Below are 22,942 nucleotides of genomic sequence, written 5' to 3'. Positions count from 1 at the left end.
GAGACTCGGTCCCCTGCCACGGCCCAAGCCGGCCACCAATTTGGGGAAGGGGCAACAAGTCCCAGAGAGACATGAGGGTACAGGGGACTCAGAGGTGTTCCGACAGACATACCCTGGAAGCCAGTACAGCGAGTCTAGGGAAAAATCACATGCCCTTGATCAAACCTTCCTAATTCCAAGAGGAGATGGAGATTTACGAAAGAAAGCTCCAGTGGCACATAATTCCGCTCAGGACCCCCTTGTCCTACAACTTATTGAGGAAGTAAACAAGTTGAAGGCTGAACGTCAGGCTGAAATACCTGACTGGAACCAACCCAGGCCTGGCCCTCTTACAAGGAGGATCCTCAACACCCCCCTTCAAGCAAAGACAAAGCAAAAGCTTGGCTTGCAACTTTATACTGGAAAAGAGGACCCGATTGAGCACCTTAACCTCTTTGAGTCCACCATGGCATACCGGATGCACACCGACGAAGAGCGATGTCTTCTCTTCCCCTCCACCCTCTCTGGCGGAGCTCTAAATTGGTATTGTCGTCTTACACCTGAGACGGTAGACTCATTTGAGGAATTGAGGAAACTATTTGTTTCCCAACACATTTTCCAAACCGATCGCTTGCACTCTGCAGATGACTTGTACACTATCCGCCAGAAGCCAGACGAGTCATTACGTATGTATGTTGGCCGCTTCAGCCATGAATACTCCCGGTGTGCCGAGGCAGACGACAAGACTGCCCTCAAAGCCTTCACGGCAGGCCTACGTGATTGTTTCTTTAAATACATGATCAATGCCAATACTTGGAAGACTTACTCTGAGGTGATGGCGCAGGCTTATAACCATGCCTCCGCCGAGGCAAAGACATATCAGGAGAAACCCCCTACAACCATCCTTTATCAACAAGTGGGAGGTGGAAGCCAGACTCACCTAAATGAGAAGACCTCGACTTTCCAAACAGCAGTGGCACCTCCCCATGCCTTGCATAATGCTTCACCGAATCAACAGACATATCAATTTCAAGGCAAGAGGAAGGATTTCCATCCTCACCACTCTCCTTTCAGTAAAAAGAGTAAGGGACATTATCCCGATAACCAAGGGTATCGCCACAATAGCGCTCGCCCCCAGGCAGTCAATGCAGTGGGTCAAACCCGCGTCAAGGGTATCGCCACAATAGCGAGGTTTTAGCCTGCCATACTTAAGGTGTCTTACGCCTGCCGAGGCGGAAATCGTCCTTCGGGAAATACATGAGGGAGTCTGTGGAGATCATGCTGGATCTCGGTCCCTAGCACACAAGACTTTTCGCCAAGGATATTACTGGCCAACACTCCACCAGGATGCCATCAAAGTATCCCGCTCATGTGACAAATGTCAACGATATGCGGCTATTCCTCATTCCCCTCCAGAGCCTCTTACTCCTATGATCAGCCCTTGGCCCTTCGCCCAGTGGGGACTTGATTTGATCGGCCCAATGCCGGCAGGGAAGGGCAAAGTCTGTTACGCAGTCGTTGCAGTGGACTACTTCACAAAGTGGGCCGAAGTAGAACCCTTGGCAACCATTACTGAGGCAAAGATAGAGGACTTCGTGTGGAAGAACATCCTTTGTAGATTCGGCATTCCCAATGCGATAGTCACTGACAATGGGCGACAGTTTGACAACAAGAGGTTCAGGTTGTTCTGCTCTAAGTTCAACATCAACTTATGCTTTGCCTCTCCAGCTCATCCCCAGTCTAATGGACAAGTTGAGGCCATCAACAAAATAATCAAGCGCACTTTGAAAACCAGCTTGGACAAAGCTAAAGGCTGTTGGCCAGAATTTGTACCCCAAGTTCTTTGGTCATATCGCACTTCATATCGGACTTCAACAGGAGAAACTCCATTCTCACTTGCCTTTGGCACAGAGGCGGTTGTCCCTGTTGAGCTCGAGCAAGCAACATTCTGAGTCCAGAACTACATTCAAAGTGAAAATGACAAACAACTCACCCTCAACTTGGATTTAGTCGAGGAACACAGAAACCAAGCTCACTTGAGGAATGTCGCCTACAAGCAGCGCATCTCCAACTATTATGACTCTAGGGTCAAGCCTCGTTCTTTCAAAATAGGAGACTGGGTCTTAAAGAAAAGATTACTCTGCGACAGAGTCCCGAGTGAAGGCACACTTAGTCCAAACTGGGATGGACCGTATGAAGTCATTGGCATCAGTCGCCCTGGCTCTTACACACTTAGAAGCTCCGATGGCAAGACCCTTGGCCATCCATGGAACGCTGATCACTTGAAGTACTACTACAAATAGACTCACGATGTACAAGTGTTGAGCTATAGCCGTTCGGCATCCTATGTAATGAAGGCCATTTGGCAATGAATTCAATAAAGAGGTAATTTAGCCAACTCAGCCCTCACTCTTTTACATTCATAGCAAGCGATGCCGGAACCCTTCTCAATCAGAAAGCAATCCGTCTTCCACAGTCACTACAAAACAAGCAAATGAAGACCGTGTCAAGCGCCAAAAAAAAAAAAAAAAAAAAAAAAAAACAGCTTCATCCAAAAAGCTTCACCCGAAAAGCTTCACCTCCAAAGCTTCACCCACAAAGCTTCACCTAAAAAGCTTCACCCAAAAAGCTTCACCCGAAAAGCTTCACCTCCAAAGCTTCACCCACAAAGCTTCACCTAAAAAGCTTCACCCACAAAGCTTCACCCAAAAAAAAAACTTCACCCGAAAAGCTTCACTTAAAAAAGCTTCACCTACAAAGCTTCACCTAAAAAAGCTTCACCTAGAAAGCTCCCTCTACATACTTTCACCATCAAAGCTTCACCATCAAAGCTTCACCTAGAAAGCTTCATCTACAAAGCTTCATCTACAAAGCTTCACCATCAAAGCTTCACCTAGAAAGCTTCAACACCAAAGCTTCACCTACAAAGCTTCAACATAAAACCTTGCTCCAAATAAACAAATTTTGTTCACAAAACCCAAGATGCCCTTGAACTTGTACAAAAACACTTGGGTAAACATAAACATTTTTTGTTTTACACCCACAAGGGCCCAAAATTTTCCTTCTTATTTATTCACTTATATATGTTCCCAAACATATTATAATAGATCCAACAACAAGCCAAAGTCCCAAGTTTCATAATGGACAAAAGTACAAGCAATTCATCAATAATGAAGGTGCTACAAAAATTGGAATCTGCCCCAAAATAGAAATCCAACCCAAGAGACTTTTTCTCTCTCTCCCTCTTCCGCCTCCTTTCATCTATCAAATTTCTGCAACCTCTGCTCTTCTCCAATGGAGCTGAATTTTGGACACCCTATAGTTCTTGAGCATATGAACAACTTTCAAGAAGGAACCATTTCTGTTTGAGCGACAGAAATTAAAGTGTTGAAGCTCCAAACATGATAGTCGGCTTCTTGCAGATTTCGAAGCTGTTGTGATGTTTCGAAGATCTGGAAATATTTAACCGTTAGTTCATCCTGAATTTTTGATATGTTATGAAAGAGTCGATGAGGAACAACTTCAATGAAGAAAGCATACCGATCTGAACAAGAGAAAATGGAGTTTCGAAGCTCACAACAAATCTGACGGGTTGACAGAAAAATAATAACCAGTCATTCATCATACCTGAGTTTCTTGAGTTATACAGCTCCGAGGGATCTCAAATTTGGATATGTTGTAGTTCACAAGCTGAGGAACAACTTCAATGAAGAAAGCATACCGATCTGAACAAGAGAAAATGGAGTTTCGAAGCTCACAACAAATCTGACGGGTTGACAGAAAAATAATAACCAGTCATTCATCATACCTGAGTTTCTTGAGTTATACAGCTCCGAGGGATCTCAAATTTGGATATGTTGTAGTTCACAAGCTGAGGAACAACTTCAATGAAGAAAGCATACCGATCTGAACAAGAGAAAATGGAGTTTCGAAGCTCACAACAAATCTGACGGGTTGACAGAAAAATAATAACCAGTCATTCATCATACCTGAGTTTCTTGAGTTATACAGCTCCGAGGGATCTCAAATTTGGATATGTTGTAGTTCACAAGCTGAGGAACAACTTCAATGAAGAAAGCATGCTGATCTGAGCAAGAGAAAATAGAGTTTCAAAGCTCACAACAAATCTGACGGGTTGACAGACAAATGATAAACAGTCACTCATCATACCTGGATTTCTGGAGTTGTACTGCTCCGATGGCTCTCCAATTTGGATATGTTGTAGTTAAGGAATTAACGAACAACTTTCATGAAGACAACTTTGTGATTCGACCTACAGATGATGGTGTTATGTTGAAAAACAATTCCGGTTGTTAGGGGAAATGAAAAACAATTCCACCAAAGAAACATCATTATGATGTTTCATCATTATGGTGTTTTCATCATTATGATGCTTTCATCATTGTGATGCTTCCATCATTGTGATGCTTCCATTATGATGTTAATGCACCAACGGTTACACCTTCTGCAATTCCACTTATTCGGGCCTAGCAACCTTCATCAACAAAATCTATGAAGAAAAAGTCCGGGGCTACCACTTAGAAAACAAAAGAATGAAGTTTTGGTACTTACGACATGGACTATTAGCAAGACACCTCATTCGTCAACTCCCTCGACTAGAGACTTGGGGGACTCCCACCATATGCTACTACGCCTTGGTACTCAAAAGTTCGTGACTACTCAGTGACTTGGATTTTTCAAGTCTCCAACCGAGAAGTTTTCCTCACTCGGGAAATTAAGGGAACACTACCTCAAACTACATGCTTCACTCACAAAGCTTCAACAATACAGGTTTCAACAAAAGCAAAAATTCAAAGAACTTTATGAAGAAGGCTTTGGTGTATTTAACACAATATGTTGAAATGAAGCAAAGCTTATTTATTAATATTTTCGATAAGCCACAAATATGTACATATACATGAGTCAAAATAAACAAACAAAAGGGAGCCTTCACAAAGGTTGCTTAGGGGAAGTCTCAGCAGTCGGTAGAGCCCCAGAAAGAGAAAGCACCGGAGGGTGGTTATCCGGAGCCTCAGTACTTGACAAAACCCCAGAAGGAGGAGGCATTGGAGGTTCATCATTTGAAGCTTCATTACCAGGTACAGCCCCAGAGGACGAAGGCAATAAATGCCTTTGGAACAAACCCACAAACCGCTGATGATCAAGTAAAACCTTACCATCAGATTCCTTCATCTGGTCAAGCTTCCTCTTCATGTTTGTAGCATAGTCATGGGCGAGCCGGTGCAACTGCTTATTCTCATGCTTGAGCCCTCTAATCTCCTGTTTGAGACTCATCACTTCAGCAGCCAATGATTCAACTTGGCGGGTTCTAGCAAATAGGCGTTGGGCCATATTAGACACAGAACCTGCACACTGAACACTAAGAGCCAGAGAGTCCTTAACAGCCAACTCATCAGACCGTTTGGAAAGTAGTCTATTATCTTTGGGAGTGAGAAGGTTCCTGGCCACCACTGCAGCGGTCATATCATTCTTCATCACAGAATCCCCAACGGTAAGAGGACCAGTAGGGGATATGAAGGATGGGCGCCATATGTTGTCTGGAGAAGGCGTGGCTGTCTCTTCTCCAAGGTTCAAGTCAAAACGACGGTCGGAGGGTCCAGACATTTTCAAATGTGTTGAAGAAGGAAGAGGTCAGACAAATCAAGATCTTAGAAGTGCAAGAAATGAGCTTCTACTGGTAGAGATTCAAGTGTGCTGTGGAACTTAATGCCAGCCTCTATAAAAATCTGCACTCGACGGAGCTTCAGAAATCGAAGAGGCGTTTGCTTTCTCAAAAGCTGGGCTGCTCAGAGACCACGAGGGCCGATCTCAGAAATCGAAGAGGCGTTTGCTTTCTCAAAAGCTGGGCTGCTCAGAGACCACGAGGGCCGATCTCAGAAATCGAAGAGGCGTTTGCTTTCTCAAAAGCTGGGCTGCTCAGAGACCACGAGGGCCGATCTCAGAAATCGAAGAGGCGTTTGCTTTCTCAAAAGCTGGGCTGCTCAGAGACCACGAGGGCCGATCTCAGAAATCGAAGAAGCACCTGCTTTTTCAGCCTCGTCAGCACCTGTCACATGCACACTCAGCTTTGCGGAAATTACGGGCAATCTGTCGAAGATTTCTGGTGAAGTAGAAAGCACGTGAATCTTACTGTTCAATCACCGCTCTCCATATGCACCATAAACTCCTCGGGTACCACATATAACTTTGTTAAAGATCTCTGACAAAGTTTAGGCACGAGAATTTCGAAAGTTCCAGCTACCCTACTATTACCCATAAGGGTAAAGGAACAGCACCACTGCTTGACAACTGGAAAGTCCCTATGTGTGTCGACCTCCGGGTTTTGCGGCAAGACAGGTTGGCAAGAACGTCCAACCTTTACTCACATTCGAGAAAAGACTCCCAACATAATTACTTTCTAAAAAACCGGAGTAGCACCGCTTTCCGAATCTCGAGAGTCAGATCCTCGACGGGATTACTTGTTCGAAAACCGAAGAGGCACAACTCTCAGAACTTCGAGAGCCAGATTTCCTTAGATAAAGCTTGTCTGTAATCTTCACACGTAACATCAGCTTTCCAGATACCACATACCACTTTTTCAAAGTGCTCTGACAAAATTAAAACACGTGAAGCTGGCAGCTCCCACTACATTGATGTGACCAAGAAGGGTAAAGGAATAGCATTACTACTTGTTATTGGGAAATCCCTATATACATTGACCTCCCTCCTCAACGGACAGGCAAACCTGCAAAAATGCTCAACCCTTTCTCGCATTCGAAAAGGCACCCTCAACATAACCTCTCGAAATACTCAGCTTTATTTCCCCCCGATAATACCTCAGCAAATAAGCCACACCAAGAACAAGAGTATCTCATATCATCAGGGTCGAAAGCAAGAGTATCCCATATCATGCTTTCTCCCTGTCTTTGTCTTTGTCCTTGTCCACACCTGCAGGACAAGGAGAAAGAAAGCAGTCAGTCGGAACCTGAAATCAAACCTCCAATTTGGAACTGACTGCCTGGAGCCTTTGCCTGGTTGCTTACTTAGCATTGCTCTCGAGTACTCATCCTCAACTGCTGTCAAGGTCACGAATTCCACCGGCAAATACCTCATGACAGTTGATCAGATATTGGCTCTTTACACTGAAGCTGCCAAGCGTGGATGAGTCACTATGAAGGAATGTTCTGAAGGACCATTTAAATGCAAAGGTTGCACACCACTTCTGCCATGCAAAAGATTGAAGCAGAAGGTTCAGCGGTGAGCTGAAACAGATCACTACAGCACGACACCTTTCCATACCACATTCATTATTCCGTCAACAGCAAAAGTATCCCATATCATCAAGGTCGAACGTACTCTAGATTTGATGGACTTGTTTTGACCCTCAAATTTTTGAGTCGGCCTTATACTCTGAAGGGCACCAGAAAACCCTCCAGCACAGTTCAAGAATAAGCCTGTGGAAAGTTACTTCTTCAAAAGCAAAAGTATCTCATATCATCTCTTATCCATTTGCTTCTCCTTATCCTGGCAGTTGAATGAGAGACAAGGAGAATGAGAACAATCAACCGGAAGCCGACGTCAAACCTCTGATCCTGGGTTGCTTACTTGGAAGTTTGACTGCTTACCTTGTCTGTCACCTCTTTCGGCAGATCTCCTAGCTCGGCGACTTGGGGGACTCCTACTATAGGGTTTGTATCACACTTGACTAAGCCCGAAACTACAACTAAGCTTCAAGTGAAATTGATACATTACCTTGTGCGTCAACATCAGCTAAGTACACCATTCCCGGATGGAGGAAAGGTACTTCCAGAGAAGGGCAGATGAAGATCAGACCACACTTCGGTACTTAGAAGTTTCGTGATTACTCAAGGGATTGGATCTTGCAAGTCCCCAACCGAGGAGTTTCCCTCACTCGGGAACTTAGGGGAGCACTGTTTGTACCATACTTGACCAATCCCGAAACTACCGAGCACCGGCCAACGCTATACTGTCAAGGACCCAGAAGAGTTCCCCTCCGACCAGGAGGCCAATCACTACTCGACACGTGTCAAGATTAGAAGCCAATCAGAGCGCAGCACGTGTCGACATCAAGAACCAATCACAACATGACACATGTCAATGTGACAAAGCTACAAGTTTTTCTATAAATAGGGGTCATTCCCCCACAATATGGCCTAATGCCATTTTGTGTTAAATCATTCACAAGAACTCACTAAATTGAGAGCTTGATCCTTTGTACTTGTGTAAGCCCTTCACTACTAATAAGAACTCCTCTACTCCGTGGACGTAGCCAATCTGGGTGAACCACGTACATCCTGTGTTTGCTTCTCTGTCTCTATTCATTTACGTACTTATCCTCACTAGTGACTGAAGCAACCAAGCAACCAAGCGAAGGTCACAAAACCCTGACACTTTATGTTGTACCAAAGTCTTCGCTGATTTTGTGCATCAACAAATCTAATTAGAAATGGTCCTTAAACTAAGGGAATTTTAACGAAAAGCACCTGGTACTGTTCACTTTAACAAAAAACCACATTTTTACACTAAAAAGTCAATCCTGGTACTATTCACTTTACCCTTTATTTTGTCCTTATCATTAAAACTCAAAGTTTTCAAGCCCTTTTCATTAGTTTTCCTTTAAACTAAACATTCATGATCAAATTTGCAAACCAAATGGGTTATTACATAATTATTTATTGATGTGCTTATGTGCTATTGGTGACATATCACTTGATTTGTAAATTTAAGTTAAAATTTAATCTCCCTAGCATTATCCAAATTGGATTATAGAGGCAATGATTAGGAAATGACACCACCTATGTGTAACTGACTCTCCACCTCCACGTACCTTAAAGAAACGATAGACTAACCATCTCCAAATATGCCACATCCTAATAATAGAGTTCAAATATTTTCTATGTGGCCTTTATTATTGTTTGATATGTTAATAGCGCTCCCTAAATTCATTACCGCAAATGTAACATATATCAACCAACAATAAAAGCCATAGAAAAGATACATACAAAATAAGCGCAGAAGATTTGATGTCGACTTGTTCACACGACATTACCCTACTTGCGCATCTTTTCACATTTGCATAAATTCCAAACCGACCCAAGTCCAATTACGGCCCACTTTTTTGGGCTGATGGGTAAAAAACACCCAACTCAACCAGGGTTTAAATCCTACACAATTAATATTGTGTGGTCAACGTAACAGCTCCACTTACCAACCAACCGTCCAGATTAATCCTCCCAATCACATCCGACGGTTCGCGGTGGCTCACAAAGAACAGGGGTTACTGGGTTAGGCCGTTTTCTCCGTATCTCGCGATCTCTTTTGTTTAATCAGAGCGAGCTCTGTTTCAATCGATGAATTTAGGGTTAGGGTTAGGGTTTTGAATTGTATGGAAATGGATTACGTGTCGGAGTTCCCTCTTTGGCACATTGATCGGCGTCCAAGAAAGCGCCCCAGGTTTGCTTGGGATCCCCCTCAGCCTCATCCAAAGGTACAATTTTTACGCTTTATTTCATCAAATTTCTCAAAATTGTGGATTTTTTTTTTTTTTTTTGTTTATTTAGGCTTTAATTTGTATACTTTTCATTAAAATTAGCTTTTCAATTTGAATTCATCCCAATTTACCTTCTTATGTGTGGTAAATTCGACTGGGTAGGATATAATGTTAAATTTTTAGGTAATCTGAAGGTAGAAATCGAAATGATTTCATTTTCCAAATTTCATGATCTACCAGTGTTCAGAAAATTTTGATCTTGTCCAAAATATTGCCTTAAACATGAAATTATATTTCTTGAGGAAATTCAGTTGTATATTAATAGTATATAAATAATTTGGAAGACTTGAATAACTGAATTGTTAGTATTTTGATGACCCCTTGGATATATCATAGGTGAGGCATATCGAAGCTGGATATGTTCAGTATTCGGGTGTTACATTTGTATGATTTATTTAATCTGCATACATTGATTTTGTATTTGGTTAATTAGAAAAGATAAGGGAAAATATGGAATGATAGATGGGTAAGGGGTGAAGTTTTTGTATTAATGTTTGTATAGTGGAGTATGAATAAATGGCTGTGTGTAGGCTCAGTCAGGAATATATTCCGAGCAAGATGTTGGAAGTGGGACAAGCTTTGGACCTATGAGAGCACTCCCAGACCGTCCTAGTCTTTTTTTAAAGGGGTTGACTCAAAAAGGATCTTCCCCGCGGCGAGATGATGACAAAGATGGACATTACATGTTTGTGCTTGGAGAAAATTTAACATCTCGCTGTAATTACGTTCATTCATCATTGAAGAGTTTTTTCTTTTACATTCTTCATGTGTCTTTCAATGCTGTATTTTAAACTCCCACAATCTAATAAATCACACCGATGTACTTCCAACTTTTTTTTTTTTTTTTGTTTGCTCGATGGTGTACTTCCAATGAATTTTTATATAAAGAAAATCTCCTTACAAGTAAAAACTTCTAGGACCTTATCTTTGGACTTTAGGGTTGCTCGAGAATTTAAAATATATATCTAGAGTGTTGAAAGTTTTATTTTTAGTTCATTTTTTTCGTTACAGTGTGCCTTCAAAATAATTTAGTCTGAGTAGTTCAGAATATTTATTTTCATTTAACACACACGCACATAGTTCTTTCTTGATATTTTAGGTTTGTAAAATATTTGTAGTTTTCTGCTCAAACTATTGTTTCTGTACTTGCAGATAAGATCCACAGAAAAATTGGTGAAGGTTAGGTTTTCACGGGATTTAGACCTATGTCTACATGGATTCCTGTACCTTTGATCTGTTTTCTCATATTTCTGCTCTTTGCATTGTGTAGGAACTTTTGGTCAGGTTTTGGAATGTTGGGATAGGGAAGCAAAAGAAATGGTAGCTATAAAAGTTGTCAGGAGTATCAAGAAATACCGTGAAGCAGCAATGATTGAAGTTGATGTGCTACAGTTGCTTGGGAAGTATGACAGAAATGGAAGTCGGTGAGTATACTTTTCCTGTCATGGTCATTTCTTTTGCTTCTTAGCAGTTGTAAAATGAAATTTGGGTCATTGTTAAGTGGCTTTATTCTTTGCAGTTGTGTTCAAATACGGAACTGGTTTGACTATCGTAACCATATATGTATAGTAAGTATAAGCTTGATTTTTGATAAAAATGATTCCCCAACTTCACATTTTGGGGGTTAAGACATTTTTGAATTTAAATGGTCTTAACAGGTATTTGAGATGCTTGGACCAAGCTTATACGATTTCCTCAGGAAAAATAATTATCGCGCATTTCCGGTTGATCTTGTCCGCGAACTTGGCAGGCAACTGTTGGAATGTGTAGCATGTGTGTAGTTGGACTTCTGTTGTTTCTCTTACCTCATTCAAAGTTTATAGCGGCAGTTGTACTATTCCATAAGTTTTTACCTTTCCTTCTTAAAAATTTACTGGTAGTTTCTGCTTTTTTTCTTTTTGGTAAAGCTTATTCCCATGACATGTGTGAATATATTCTGAGCATCTTTTCTTGGGTTGGACAATGACTTTAAAGTGAACACTAGTAGTTCTTATGTTTTCTGTGGCATGTAACTTTTGCAGTCATGCATGATATGCGTCTCATACATACCGACCTGAAGCCTGAGAACATACTTTTTGTTTCTTCAGAATACATTAAAGTACCTGACTACAAGGTATTTCTTCCTGTGATTATAGTTATATTGTTCTGCAGTTTGCCCTTTCAAATGAGACAGTTCACTTATTCTCTTTGCCTCTTACCTGCATCCAGTTCACTTATTGAAAATTGTCATTTTTTTTTATTTCTTTGCCGTCACAGTTTACATCCCGGCCGCCAAAAGATGGAACTGGTTATAAAAGGTTGCCAAAGTCTAGCGCTATCAAGGTTATTGATTTTGGTAGCACAGCCTATGAGCATCAAGAGCACAACTACATTGTGTCGACAAGGCACTACCGGGCACCTGAGGTTATTCTGGGTATGCTAATACTATGCTCTCTTTTCTCTTGCAAATCACTTGCATTTTGAATATTTGGTATCAATTTATATTTTAACATTCATAAGATTGTTAATATTTATAGGACTTGGATGGAGTTATCCATGTGACATATGGAGTGTTGGTTGCATCTTGATAGAGTTGTGTTCGGTATGTCTCTGAATTATACGGGTCCATCAGTCTCTGCCAGATTTCTGGATTTGGACTAACTGTATAGATTCTTACAAAAAAATAAAATAAAATTCTTTACAGGGAGAGGCTTTGTTTCAGACACACGAGAACTTGGAACACCTAGCTATGATGGAGAGGGTTTTAGGTCCAATGCCACAGCACATGTTGAAAAGAGCAGAGTATGTGCTTTCCTTAGGAATTTCATCGTATTTTAAGGTTCAGATCACATTTGTTTGCCTGTATTCATCACTGTCTCCTTTGCCACTTCTGTATTCTTGGTTCAGCCGTCATGCTGAGAAGTATGTCAGACGGGGTAGATTGGATTGGCCAGAAGGTGCAACTTCTCGAGAAAGTATTAAAGCCGTTTTAAAGCTACATCGTCTCCAGGTATATGGAATACCGTACTTTTACTCTTCTGTTTTGAAATACGTTCAGAAACATTGTTTAAATAAAACTTTATTAATTCAACCAAAAAAAAAAAAAACTTTATTAAATTATATCATCTTTGTCAGAATATAGTGATGCAGCATGTAGATCATTCAGCTGGTGATCTCATCGACCTCCTGCAAGGTCTCCTTAAATTTGACCCGTCCAGCAGGCTAACAGCTCCCGAAGCCCTTAGGCATCCCTTCTTTACCAGGGATCATTACAGGAGGTTTTAGCCAGTTGGAAAATTCATTCTTGTGTTGTTAGTAGGTTTTGGTTGGAGTGCATTACGGGGCATTAGCGTGCTGAAGAGCGGTGTTTGCTTGCTTTCCTAGATGTCATTTCTTGGCAATGGCATACACAAACATGAAGGGGCTCAACGGGAACCCTGGATTTCTGTAACTTCACTGTCTGCTGTTCGCATAAGTTTCTCCTTGTTCGATTTTGTACCATGAAATGAAATGTAACATGTTTTCAATACAATGAGTCGATACAATAAGGTGTGATGCGCTTTCTGAACAAGTTTAGCCTTCGCCCTGTGTATTTGTTTGTTTATGTTTTCTCAGATGAATGAATATGGCTGTTACAGACGTGCAACTGAGTAATATACTATTATTGTGTAACATATTTCACATATTGCAGTAAATTTCAGTCTTGTTGTCTCATAGATTTGTCAAAAAGTTGGGTTGGTTTTATTTTCTGCTGCATGAGAAATTACAGTGCATTACAACAAAAGATCAAACTCCGTCGTGATTGAGGCTACTTCTGTTCATAAGCTCTTTGGTTAGAAGTTTCACATATTAAATGGATGAAGGGCCACTTTGTGATTGACGTGCTTTTTGAAGGAAAAAAAAATGTTTTTGTTCTAATGATCATTTGTAAAATTGAAGCTGTTGAGCGTTGATAAACTGAGAGTATGAAAAGCAAGGAAAAGGCGTCGGTAAATTTTAATGTAAAAACGATATAATTGTATATAATGACAAATGGGCATGGGAGAGGGGATGGTGGTGATGGAGGGGCAGTGGTGGTTATAGCAGTGGCTGTGGTGGTAATTGTAGCATAAATGGTGGGGTATGGTGGTGGTGCCAATAGTTGAGTGTGGTGGTTGGGGTGCAGAGTTAACAATGGTGGTTGGGGTGCAGAGTTAACAATGGTGGTAGGGGCGTTAGTGGTGACGGTTGTGGTTGTGGTTGTGGTCGTGGTGGCAACGATGGTGGTGATCATGGCGGTTGTGGCAATGGTGACGGTCATTTTATTCTGCTAGGAATAAATATATGTAGAAAGACAAATAATGTGATTTCTAAACACTAAGCATATTAAAGAAATTGAAAGAAAAAAAAAATTGTAAATGGAATTAAAATTATTTTTTAAAAGTTCAACCCTGCATTTTATGAAAGTGGCTTTTAAAAGTTGTATGAAGGTCATTACTATTAAAAAAAAAAAAGGTCGTACCCAGTGCACAAGGCTCCCGCTTTACGCAGGGTCTAGGAAAGGTGAATGTCGGCTAGCCTTACCCCCATTTATGGAGAGGCTGCTCCCAAGTCTCGAACCCGAGACCTACCGCTCATGGACGAAGGCACTTGCTATCGCACCAAGTGCGACCTCTTATTTTTTATTGCTAAATTTTGAAGTGAAACAGTTTCTGGTGAAAAGAAACAATGCCCGATCAAGGTCTCAATATGAATACGAAAGTCAATGAAACAAATTTGGAAGTAACTTGCGAAAATTCGATGCTTGAAACACAATCCAAGAAAAAACAAAAGATGGAAAAAGAAAAAGGATGGAATTCCAAATGCTAGCTTAGTGTTTTGTCTTGCATTTTCTGGTCACCAGAACTCCATCAGGAGGTCTAGTGAGCACAACTCTGCAGTCACCGTGCAACCAGTACGAGTATCGGAGGATCTTTCCGAAGTTAGCTCGTGCCCGGAAATACCCCTTCACCTCAAACTCCGCCCGATTGTTCTCCATCTGCTTCTTAAGCCTTTGCCTTTCCAGCACTCCGAGACGCACCTGGCTGGCCACCATATGAACATTTGCAAACATGGACCGACTCCTCTCTGCCGAGAAGGGCTCGACGTACTGGGTGGCCATGAGGGTATTTCCGTAATATAGATCAATGATCAGGTAGCTAAAGTCGACGCTTACCTTCTTGTTTGGGTTGGTGAAGTTTGCCAGCACTGTAACGTCGGCATTGAGAAGATATCCCATGTCAAGATACGCTGCGTTGAGCGTGGCGGAAGAGACGTCGAATTTCGGAGTCCGGGGACGGAAAACAAGATAGATTATGAGAACCACTAGGCCGGTTATGATTATGAGAACCCAAAAAATTGCGCAGCAAATGGCTCCGGACCATGTGAAGACGTTGGTTTGTTGAGGGCGTGGTATGAGCAAGCCCTGCGGGTGAGTACGTCGGCTATGCGGCTGCCCTTGTGAACCGTGTGGCCAGGGATATTGTTTGTCTTCACGGTCATGGTACGGGGCAGGCCCGGTTGGAACTATAGGCGGGGTTTTCCGGCCTTTTTGCTTTTTCTTAGGATGTCGTTCGTCTTCTTGATCATGGTATGGAGCTGCCACGGGTGGAACTACAGGCTGGGTTTTCCGGCTTTGATGCTTTTTCCGAGGACGGTGGTCTTCATGATCAGGGTGCGGGGTTGGCACTGATGGAACTAGTGGTAGGGTTTGCTGGTCTGTCAGCGGATGTTGTTCTTCGAATTGTGGATGGAATGACACCAATGGACCCGCTGGGTTGGAATGCCGCCATTGATGCTTAGACCGGGGCCGGCGAACTTGCTCAAATTGTATTGGTTCTGGCTCGACTTCTGGTGGTTCAGGGTGATGCGGTCCAGGCCAGTCTGGTCTGAGGTTGGGTGGCGCGGGGTGTTGGCCATGGTGCTGTGGGAGTGGCACCAATGGACCGTGTGGAGATGTTTGGGGAAGTTGTTCTGGAGTTTGTGACGGATATGGCCGGACAAAATGTGGGTTGGTGTCACCAGGGCGAGGCATGGCGGTACGGAGTAGTACTGAGAAATGAAGAAGTGAAGCATGGAGGAGCGGATGCGGATGCGGAATAATAATACTCAGGAATTGGTGTTAGAGAATAACTTGAAGAGAACTTCAAGGATGATTTTATGAAAGGGAAAAGAATCAACGTGTAGGTGGCACAGGAGGCAAGCAATCTCTGGTGGCAACTTTTTGTCCAAGTGCTTCTGTGTATTTTAGAGTGGCAGGAAAATTACATATTTGCCCCTATATCCAGCTTGCCTAAAGCTAAATGCTACAGAAGATGCAGACTTCAACTGGATATAAACACTTTCTGCCAGATATACCATTCAACACTAACTTGCTCATGCCCAGAGAACATCTTTAACCGTTACCGGAGATGTTATGTGACTCGGAGTCTGGCTTATAACAAATGCCGCAAGTATTTGAAAAGCACCTTGTCAGCAGTTGTGTTATACTTGTGAAAACTAGCGGTGATTCCTTGGAAGTTCTCTTCGTTTTCTTCCATCCTCAAGACTCCGGCATGGCAAAGGAAACCCGGTCTTCATATTCTTTAATCTGCTTTTCTTCGGGACATGGCCAAAACATTTTGTTGTTCTTTCTGTTAGTCTCTACATGCAAAGGAAAAATACAAATAGCATCAATCAAAATTCTGCTAGAATATAATCCAATGCAAGTAAAAGAAAAAAAAGAGGGCAAGAGAATAGTGGCAGTAGATCCAAAAATCACTGCATTTCGAATAAGAAGTCATACTTCAGTAATTTTAATGCCCAAATTTGATTGATAGTACTCTCACGCTGGCGTTCTTGAAATAGATCTGCAGCCTCTGCATGTGAGCTATATGCCCATGAAGGTCATGGTGAACCCTAAGAAAATTTTTATAAAAAAAATTGTTGTAAGGGATTTAATGTAATTACTAATTAGCATAGAGTTATTCTCAAAATAAACAAATAACAACAACAACAACAACAACAATCACTGAGAGAGAGAGAGAGAGAGAGAGAGAGAGAGAGAGAGAGAGCTTGGTCAAACAGCTTATTCATATAAGGAATGCAGCAAAGATCTCAAGCAGAGACAACAGAAAACATGCGGTATTGTGCCCCATAAACGACATACTCAAATTAATAAAACATGAAGTCGAAAGCAAATTCTTGAGCAATCAGTTATCATCAATCACTTACATCATCTCATCTCACATCGAAAAAGAAAACAAGAATCAAAACTCTCAGCCACGCTTAATGTTGAATTCATTAGTCCAGAAACTAATAGGGAACCAAATCAATATGCAGTTCTGAAATCTTCATTAGGTTTCTCTTTAGTTTACCTTCCTTAGACAATTGGGGGTGATAGTCAATAATAATGTTCTCTGAGAAAAGAGTAAAGGTACGCAATTACCGTTAAGCAGTCTGGTTCTTGCAAAGCCCACTTGCATTACCTGTTGTTCCCCGGGTCAAAGAAAAGAACAAGGTAGGCTAAAGTACTTTTTGGCATTTTAAGCGGACTGCATGCATCAAGTTAGGGAGACAAATCATATATGGATAAGCATTGCCCTCTTAAAAACGTTGGGCTGAACAAATCCAAGGTCCCAATCCTGCATTAAATGAACACAAAGAACATTATTGACCAATGACAAGAATATGGTGAGAAGACATTGAAAACAATTATGAAGGCCATAGAAATTTAGAAACAAATAATAATGAAGCAACAATTCCTTCAAAGCTTGTGCCTAAAATACAGCATTGTACCAATGATTTTATTAATCAACCACCACAATACTCACATCCTTCTACTTTGATAGTTTCACTGTCAGTTTTTCATGACGGTGAAATATTGTCATAAGCACTGAACAAATGAATATATCCTGGGTATCTAATACTTATCCTGCCAAATCCCCTCATACGCACCCTGTATATTGTTTGACGACATTCACAAGCAGCAGAATACATGTACTTGTATTCACATCAAATGGAAATATATATACATAAATGAATCCTACAAGCTTGTACCTGAGTTGTTTGTAGCTTGCCAGAAAGAGGATAATGGACCAGGCTTGATGAGGTGAAATACTCGCTAAGAAGTGCCTCTAACTATGGACTCTGCAATAGACCATAGTCCATAAGTAAGATAGCATAATCATCACAACCAATAAACCATACTTAAAAATAAAAACAGGTCAGTAGCATCACAGGTTTAACAGTTTATCGATAATAAGCACCAAAACTTATACAACTGAACAATAAAACTGCAGCGACATTTATTGGTACATAAACATAAAAACTAAAGGGTTTGTATTCTATACTAACCATTTAGCATTTTCATGCAGCATCTTTTGAATTGATGGCATTAACCAGAGTCTCGGAGAAAGCTCCATCAAGAGTAAAGCCCTTTTCCATCATCTGATCCCATACCCTACAAGCGACTGAAACCTTATTCTCCCTTATGAGACCCCCAATTATCAATTTAAAAGTTACCTCGTCAGCGCTACATCCTCTAGTCTGCATTTCCTCATAAAGATGCATAGCGTCGCTCACTTTAGAAGCCTTGAGCAGCCCGTTAATGAGAGCATTATATGAAATCACATCAGGGGTGATTCCCTTCTCTAACATTTCACTGAAAACACTACAAGCCATTTCAATATTCCCACTCTTACATAAGTGATCAACTATTGTGGTGTAAAATATACGGTCAGGCAACAGACCCATTGCTGTCATCTGATCAAGAAGCTTCTTGACTATATCTGAACTACCTTCTCTTAAAAAGGCATTTATAAGAATAGTGAATGTAACCAAATCTGGCACAGTGCCCTTGTGACACATTTCCTCAAACAGTTTGTGAGCACTTCCAGTACGGCTTGCCTTGCAAAATGCTGTAATGATGGTATTATATGACACAACATTACACAACCCTTTTGGCTCCATCCTAGTTCGCATCAACAAATATGCCTTATCCGGTCTATTAGCTTTACAAAGGCCCATGAGAAGCTGATTATAACTATACACATCTGGTTCCATCCCACCCCTCTCCATTTTCTTCATCAACTTCTCAGCCTCCTCCAACATGAACGCATTACAGCAATAATTCAACAATACATTGTGAGAAACCAAATCCGGCTCGCACCCATTTCTCTTCATAAATGACTTGATTGCCTGTGCCTTATCAATCCTACCAGCACGACAAAACCCGCTAATCAACGCATTATAAATCAAACTACTGAAATTGACTCTACCCTTCATTTCATCAATGACAAGGTCATAAGCCAAATCAACCTTCCCACCCTTGCACAACCCAACAACCAGCGCTGTGCACGCAATGTTATCCGGCCTAAACCCTTTCCTAATCATACCATTCCAAATATCAACTGCCATATCAAATTGTCCAGCTTTACACAACCCATCGATAATTATAGTATACGATACAACATCCGGCTCTCTTCCTTTATCAACCATCCTATGAAACAATTCCAAAGCAAAATCCGTCCCGTTTTCTTGGCACAGAAGATTCAAATATATATTGAAAGCCCAGATGTCAGGCAATGCCCCAATCCTATCCATGTCTCGAAGAAGCTTCTCAATGAGGGTGAAATTTCTAATCTTACACAGGCCAGAAATGAACCTGGAGTAAGTAAAGGGGTCCAATGAGAATCCCTTCGGCACCATTTCGTAGTAGTAGTGCTCGGCGAGATCGTAACGCGAGTGCTTGACGAGTACGCCGATGAAGCGGTTGTAGTCGACGCTGAAAACGCGGCAGTCCGAGTGGGTCATTTCGTCGAACACCTGGAGTGCTTGATCGATGAGGCCAGTTTTCGCGTAGTACGCTATGCGGCTCCTGTATATGAGGCGGTGAACGCCAAGACTTCGATACATATCAGAGTGAATGCATAGCAGAGACGGTCGAGGAACCTAGTGCGTCGGAATGTATGGCATCCGGCGGAGAGGGAAATGGGAGGTTAGAACCCCAGAAATGGAGACGGAGGAAGGAAGAGTGGGTTTAGGTGTAGCCGCAGGTGAAACGACGTCGGTTCCAGAAAATGGTGGTATAGCTATAGCCATTCGATAGGAGGTACAGCTATGGCAGCTGCCAATGCCAAGGCCACCTGGTTTCAACAATGGCGATGACGAACGCAATGCGGCGCGGGGAAGGAGAGGGTGGGTGGATTTGGGTTTGGGTTTGTTCGGTTTAAGGATTTTTTGTTGGGCTTTGTATTTGGGCTGGGCTTACTTGGAAGTTAATTATGTTTCTGTTGGGTTTTAGTTGGGCTTTGAGTTTTGAAGACTAGGTTGTGTTGGCCCAATCTCATTTGCATGCGGACTTGTTAATAATAAATAAGTATGACATGACTACTTGCTTGGCATGAACATCATTTGGTGAAGTGAGTTTGCTATTCACAGACCTACTTTTATTTCTCATACATTGTTGTTATCTTCTGCTATTTGTTCAATCAAACGATCAAAAGTTAAGAGGATATGTGAGAAGTATAAGCGGATGTGTGTATAGCACTACCCATGATATAATCATGAATAAAGAAAGAAGGAATCGGAATGAGAGGAGTTCTTCCTCTAATAATTTTCTCAGGTATTGAACTACAAGTTGTAATATGAGTGCCACGTGTTTGTTGATTTCGTGTGTATTAGTAAGTAAATACATAAGAAGCCATAAATTCGACTGATTCTAATTTTTATACATGTTGAAATAACGCAAGAAGAATGTGAATTCATTGTGGAAATTCTAAATAAGTAAACACATCGATAATGTTAGGCAAAACTTCGGGAGCATGATCCTGTTTTTGGAACGTGATGTGAGACAACTATACGACCAATGGTGCATGTCAATCGTGTCGTTGTCTCATAAAAATATTCCAAAAAAAAAAAACATGCGAGTAATTGTATGAGTCTCTAGACATTTGCATCTACAAACTTTAGTCGTATCTCTTTTTATAATTAAAGTTCGACTCTTGCTTTCCATCCTCTAGATCGGAAAAATATATCGGCAATACGACACAAACAATTTCAAGTGTCTTAGAAAGTCTCATTAAGTTAGCTTACAAACATAAGAGGTCGTGCATGATTAGGAATCAGGATGTGTAAGTTGTATTCCAACTCACACACAAGTGGAAAACCGAGCTTTCACCTTATCCATGGTTTGAACATTTTTCAAATACTTTTGCTTAAGGACAAAGTAGTGAAATTATTGAGAGATAAACATAAAATTTGTTTTAAGTGACTAATTTATAGGAATTTAGATCATCTGTCTAAGTTCAATAATTCGTAATTACGGTGTTGTAATTAATTTTTGAGAAAAATTATAGAAATAGTGAGTTAAATTTAAGAGATCATTGCTCTAATAATTAAAATTGAGGGATCATTTCTTCCATTGAGTTAAAGTTGAGGAATCATTGGACAATTTTTTCCATTGGGTTTTTTTATATTTGCCCCTTGATTTAGCCTCATATGTGTGGCACGTGACTCATTTTGATGGAATTCTTGACGGAGTTGACGAAAATGACCATAATTGCACATTTTGATGAATTAAGGGATCAGTGGTCACATATTTTTAGTTAAGAGACCATTACTACAATTAGGTTAAAATCAAGCAACCATTGCTACAATTTCCTTTCAATTTTTTTTTTTGGCTCGTAAAATAAATATTATGTTTTCAAATTTTTTTTTAATGCAAACAAAACCTAAAAAGAAGGCGAATCAATAGTTTTTGGTTCATTATCATTTTGTGTATTCGGGTACATTTCTTCCACTTTCTTTGCGTACGCCGTTATTTCTCGATGTTTTCTTTTCTCTTAAAAATTTTAACAAAATAATGAATATTAAAAATAAAATAATTATCAGCATACCTTAAAGATGTTATAAGTTTCTAAATTACATCAGCAAACATTTATCTTATTAAATTGACTCTGCATTTTCTAAGAGCTCCGGCGATAGTTTCATTTGTCCCTCATAACCTTCATGTATAAAATACAACTTTATGTTGGGTAGGGGGACCGGAGAAGAAAACCAATTTGATTTTTTCCTTAGCCACCTTTCTTGACCCAATATTTTCTATTTCTGCCAAAATTTATTCTTTCTTCTTTTCTATTGGTGCAACGGACGTTGACTACAACGGAAAAGGTCTTAGACTCTTACTTGTTCATATAAAATAATGCACGTCCATTTCTCACCAAAACAAAAATATAACGTCCACTATTTGTGTATAAAATCCAACAAACATGCTATTGGAATAAAAAATTTGAAATGTCATATGAACTTAATACATTTTTTTAAAAATTTGTCATATGATTAAAATGGTAAGCGATTTGTCATACCAATTTTACGAAATTATTAATTTGTCATCTTAATCTAACTCCATTAAGTTTTCAGTCCAAAATAAATCATGTGCAAGACACTTGTATTTTATTTTAGATATTTCAATATCTCACTATCCAAGTTGCCTTCAACAAAAATAATTCAGAGGCTTATCAAAAAATCAAGAAAAGGGTTGATCTGGTATATGAGAATTTGAGGGTTTGCCCTTCGGAAAAAAAGAACTACTTGCACTCACTTCTTTCTATTTCAAAGTAAATATGACTACAAATGTAGAATCATTACGGATCCTCCAAAACTATGGACCTATGGTAAAGTTGGATAATATTCCTTATGTTGAAATGTCTGAAATAACCCTTAAGTCATGTACACAACACGTGATTTATTTTGGACGGAAAACTTAATGAAGTCAAGGTCAGATGACAAATTGCTTAAAATTTAAGTAAATATAACAAATTGAAAAAGGTGTATAAGTTCATATGACATTTTAAATAAGGGAGTTTTAACGAAACACTCCCGGGACTGTTTACTTTAACGAAAAATGATATTTTTACTCTAAAAAACCATTCATTGTACTATTCACTTACAACATTTTTTTTGTCATTTTAATTAAAACTCAAAATTTTCAAACATTTTTTTATTAGTTTTCCATTAAAATAAAATTCCATTATTGGACAGTATATTGGAGGAATCGACCCCTAACTTACTATAGTAGGCGAAGTTTTGAAACTTCATCTTTAATCTTTTCCTAATTTAGTAGCATATAAAATTAAAGAAAAACTAATGAAAATAGTTTGAAAACTTTAAGTTTTAACGATAAGGACAAAATAAAAGGTAAAGTGAATAATATCATAATTGATTTTTTAGTATAAAAATGTAGTCATGCATTGTTTAAAAAAAAAAAAATCAAAGCATGCATTATGCACTGAAGTATTTGTTATTCTCGCCTTAATTTGGAAATTTGATCAAATTTTGAACCGCTGATCAAACCCTTTAGTTTGGAAATTTGAACAAATCGTGGTTGACCAACAAGGCAATTTTGTCGATTTCTGG

General features: G+C 40.3%; 3 protein-coding genes across 8 annotated transcripts; 1 reads left to right on the top strand and 2 right to left on the bottom strand.

Moving 5' to 3' along the window:
* Positions 1-9,288: 9,288 nt before the first annotated feature.
* Positions 9,289-13,168, top strand: LOC126608711 (serine/threonine-protein kinase AFC1-like). 6 transcript variants are annotated; one of them, XM_050276696.1, is made up of 12 exons: positions 9,289-9,487; positions 10,081-10,267; positions 10,703-10,729; positions 10,821-10,974; positions 11,070-11,118; positions 11,209-11,323; positions 11,572-11,663; positions 11,807-11,963; positions 12,067-12,131; positions 12,234-12,331; positions 12,437-12,539; positions 12,672-13,168. In XM_050276696.1, exons 1-12 carry the CDS (start codon positions 9,386-9,388, stop codon positions 12,672-12,674), a joined length of 1,152 nt encoding a protein of 383 aa, XP_050132653.1. In that variant the 5' UTR covers positions 9,289-9,385; the 3' UTR covers positions 12,675-13,168. The 6 variants fall into 6 exon arrangements, with proteins under 6 accessions (XP_050132653.1, XP_050132652.1, XP_050132654.1 ...); XM_050276695.1 differs by having other exon boundaries at positions 9,291-9,487; positions 12,665-13,168; XM_050276697.1 differs by lacking the exon at positions 10,081-10,267 and having other exon boundaries at positions 9,331-9,487; positions 12,665-13,168.
* Positions 13,169-14,217: 1,049 nt separating this feature from the next.
* Positions 14,218-15,613, bottom strand: LOC126608932 (uncharacterized). The gene has a single exon (XM_050276943.1). The coding sequence runs from the start codon at positions 15,579-15,581 to the stop codon at positions 14,379-14,381; it is 1,203 nt and encodes a 400-aa protein (XP_050132900.1). The 5' UTR covers positions 15,582-15,613; the 3' UTR covers positions 14,218-14,378.
* A 144-nt stretch (positions 15,614-15,757) lies between these two features.
* On the bottom strand, positions 15,758-19,739 carry LOC126608931 (pentatricopeptide repeat-containing protein At1g13040, mitochondrial-like). The gene is made up of 5 exons (XM_050276942.1): positions 17,882-19,739; positions 17,585-17,674; positions 16,974-17,169; positions 16,332-16,444; positions 15,758-16,189 (listed from the first exon to the last, which is right to left on the bottom strand). The coding sequence occupies exon 1, from the start codon at positions 19,439-19,441 to the stop codon at positions 17,894-17,896; it is 1,548 nt and encodes a 515-aa protein (XP_050132899.1). The 5' UTR covers positions 19,442-19,739; the 3' UTR covers positions 15,758-16,189; positions 16,332-16,444; positions 16,974-17,169; positions 17,585-17,674; positions 17,882-17,893.
* Positions 19,740-22,942: the final 3,203 nt, after the last annotated feature.

This window comes from Malus sylvestris, chromosome 16 (assembly GCF_916048215.2).
Source record: "Malus sylvestris chromosome 16, drMalSylv7.2, whole genome shotgun sequence".
NCBI classification, from domain to species: domain Eukaryota; kingdom Viridiplantae; phylum Streptophyta; class Magnoliopsida; order Rosales; family Rosaceae; genus Malus; species Malus sylvestris.
Note: the sequence above shows the minus strand (reverse complement) of the source record. Positions and strands in the feature narration are given on the sequence as shown.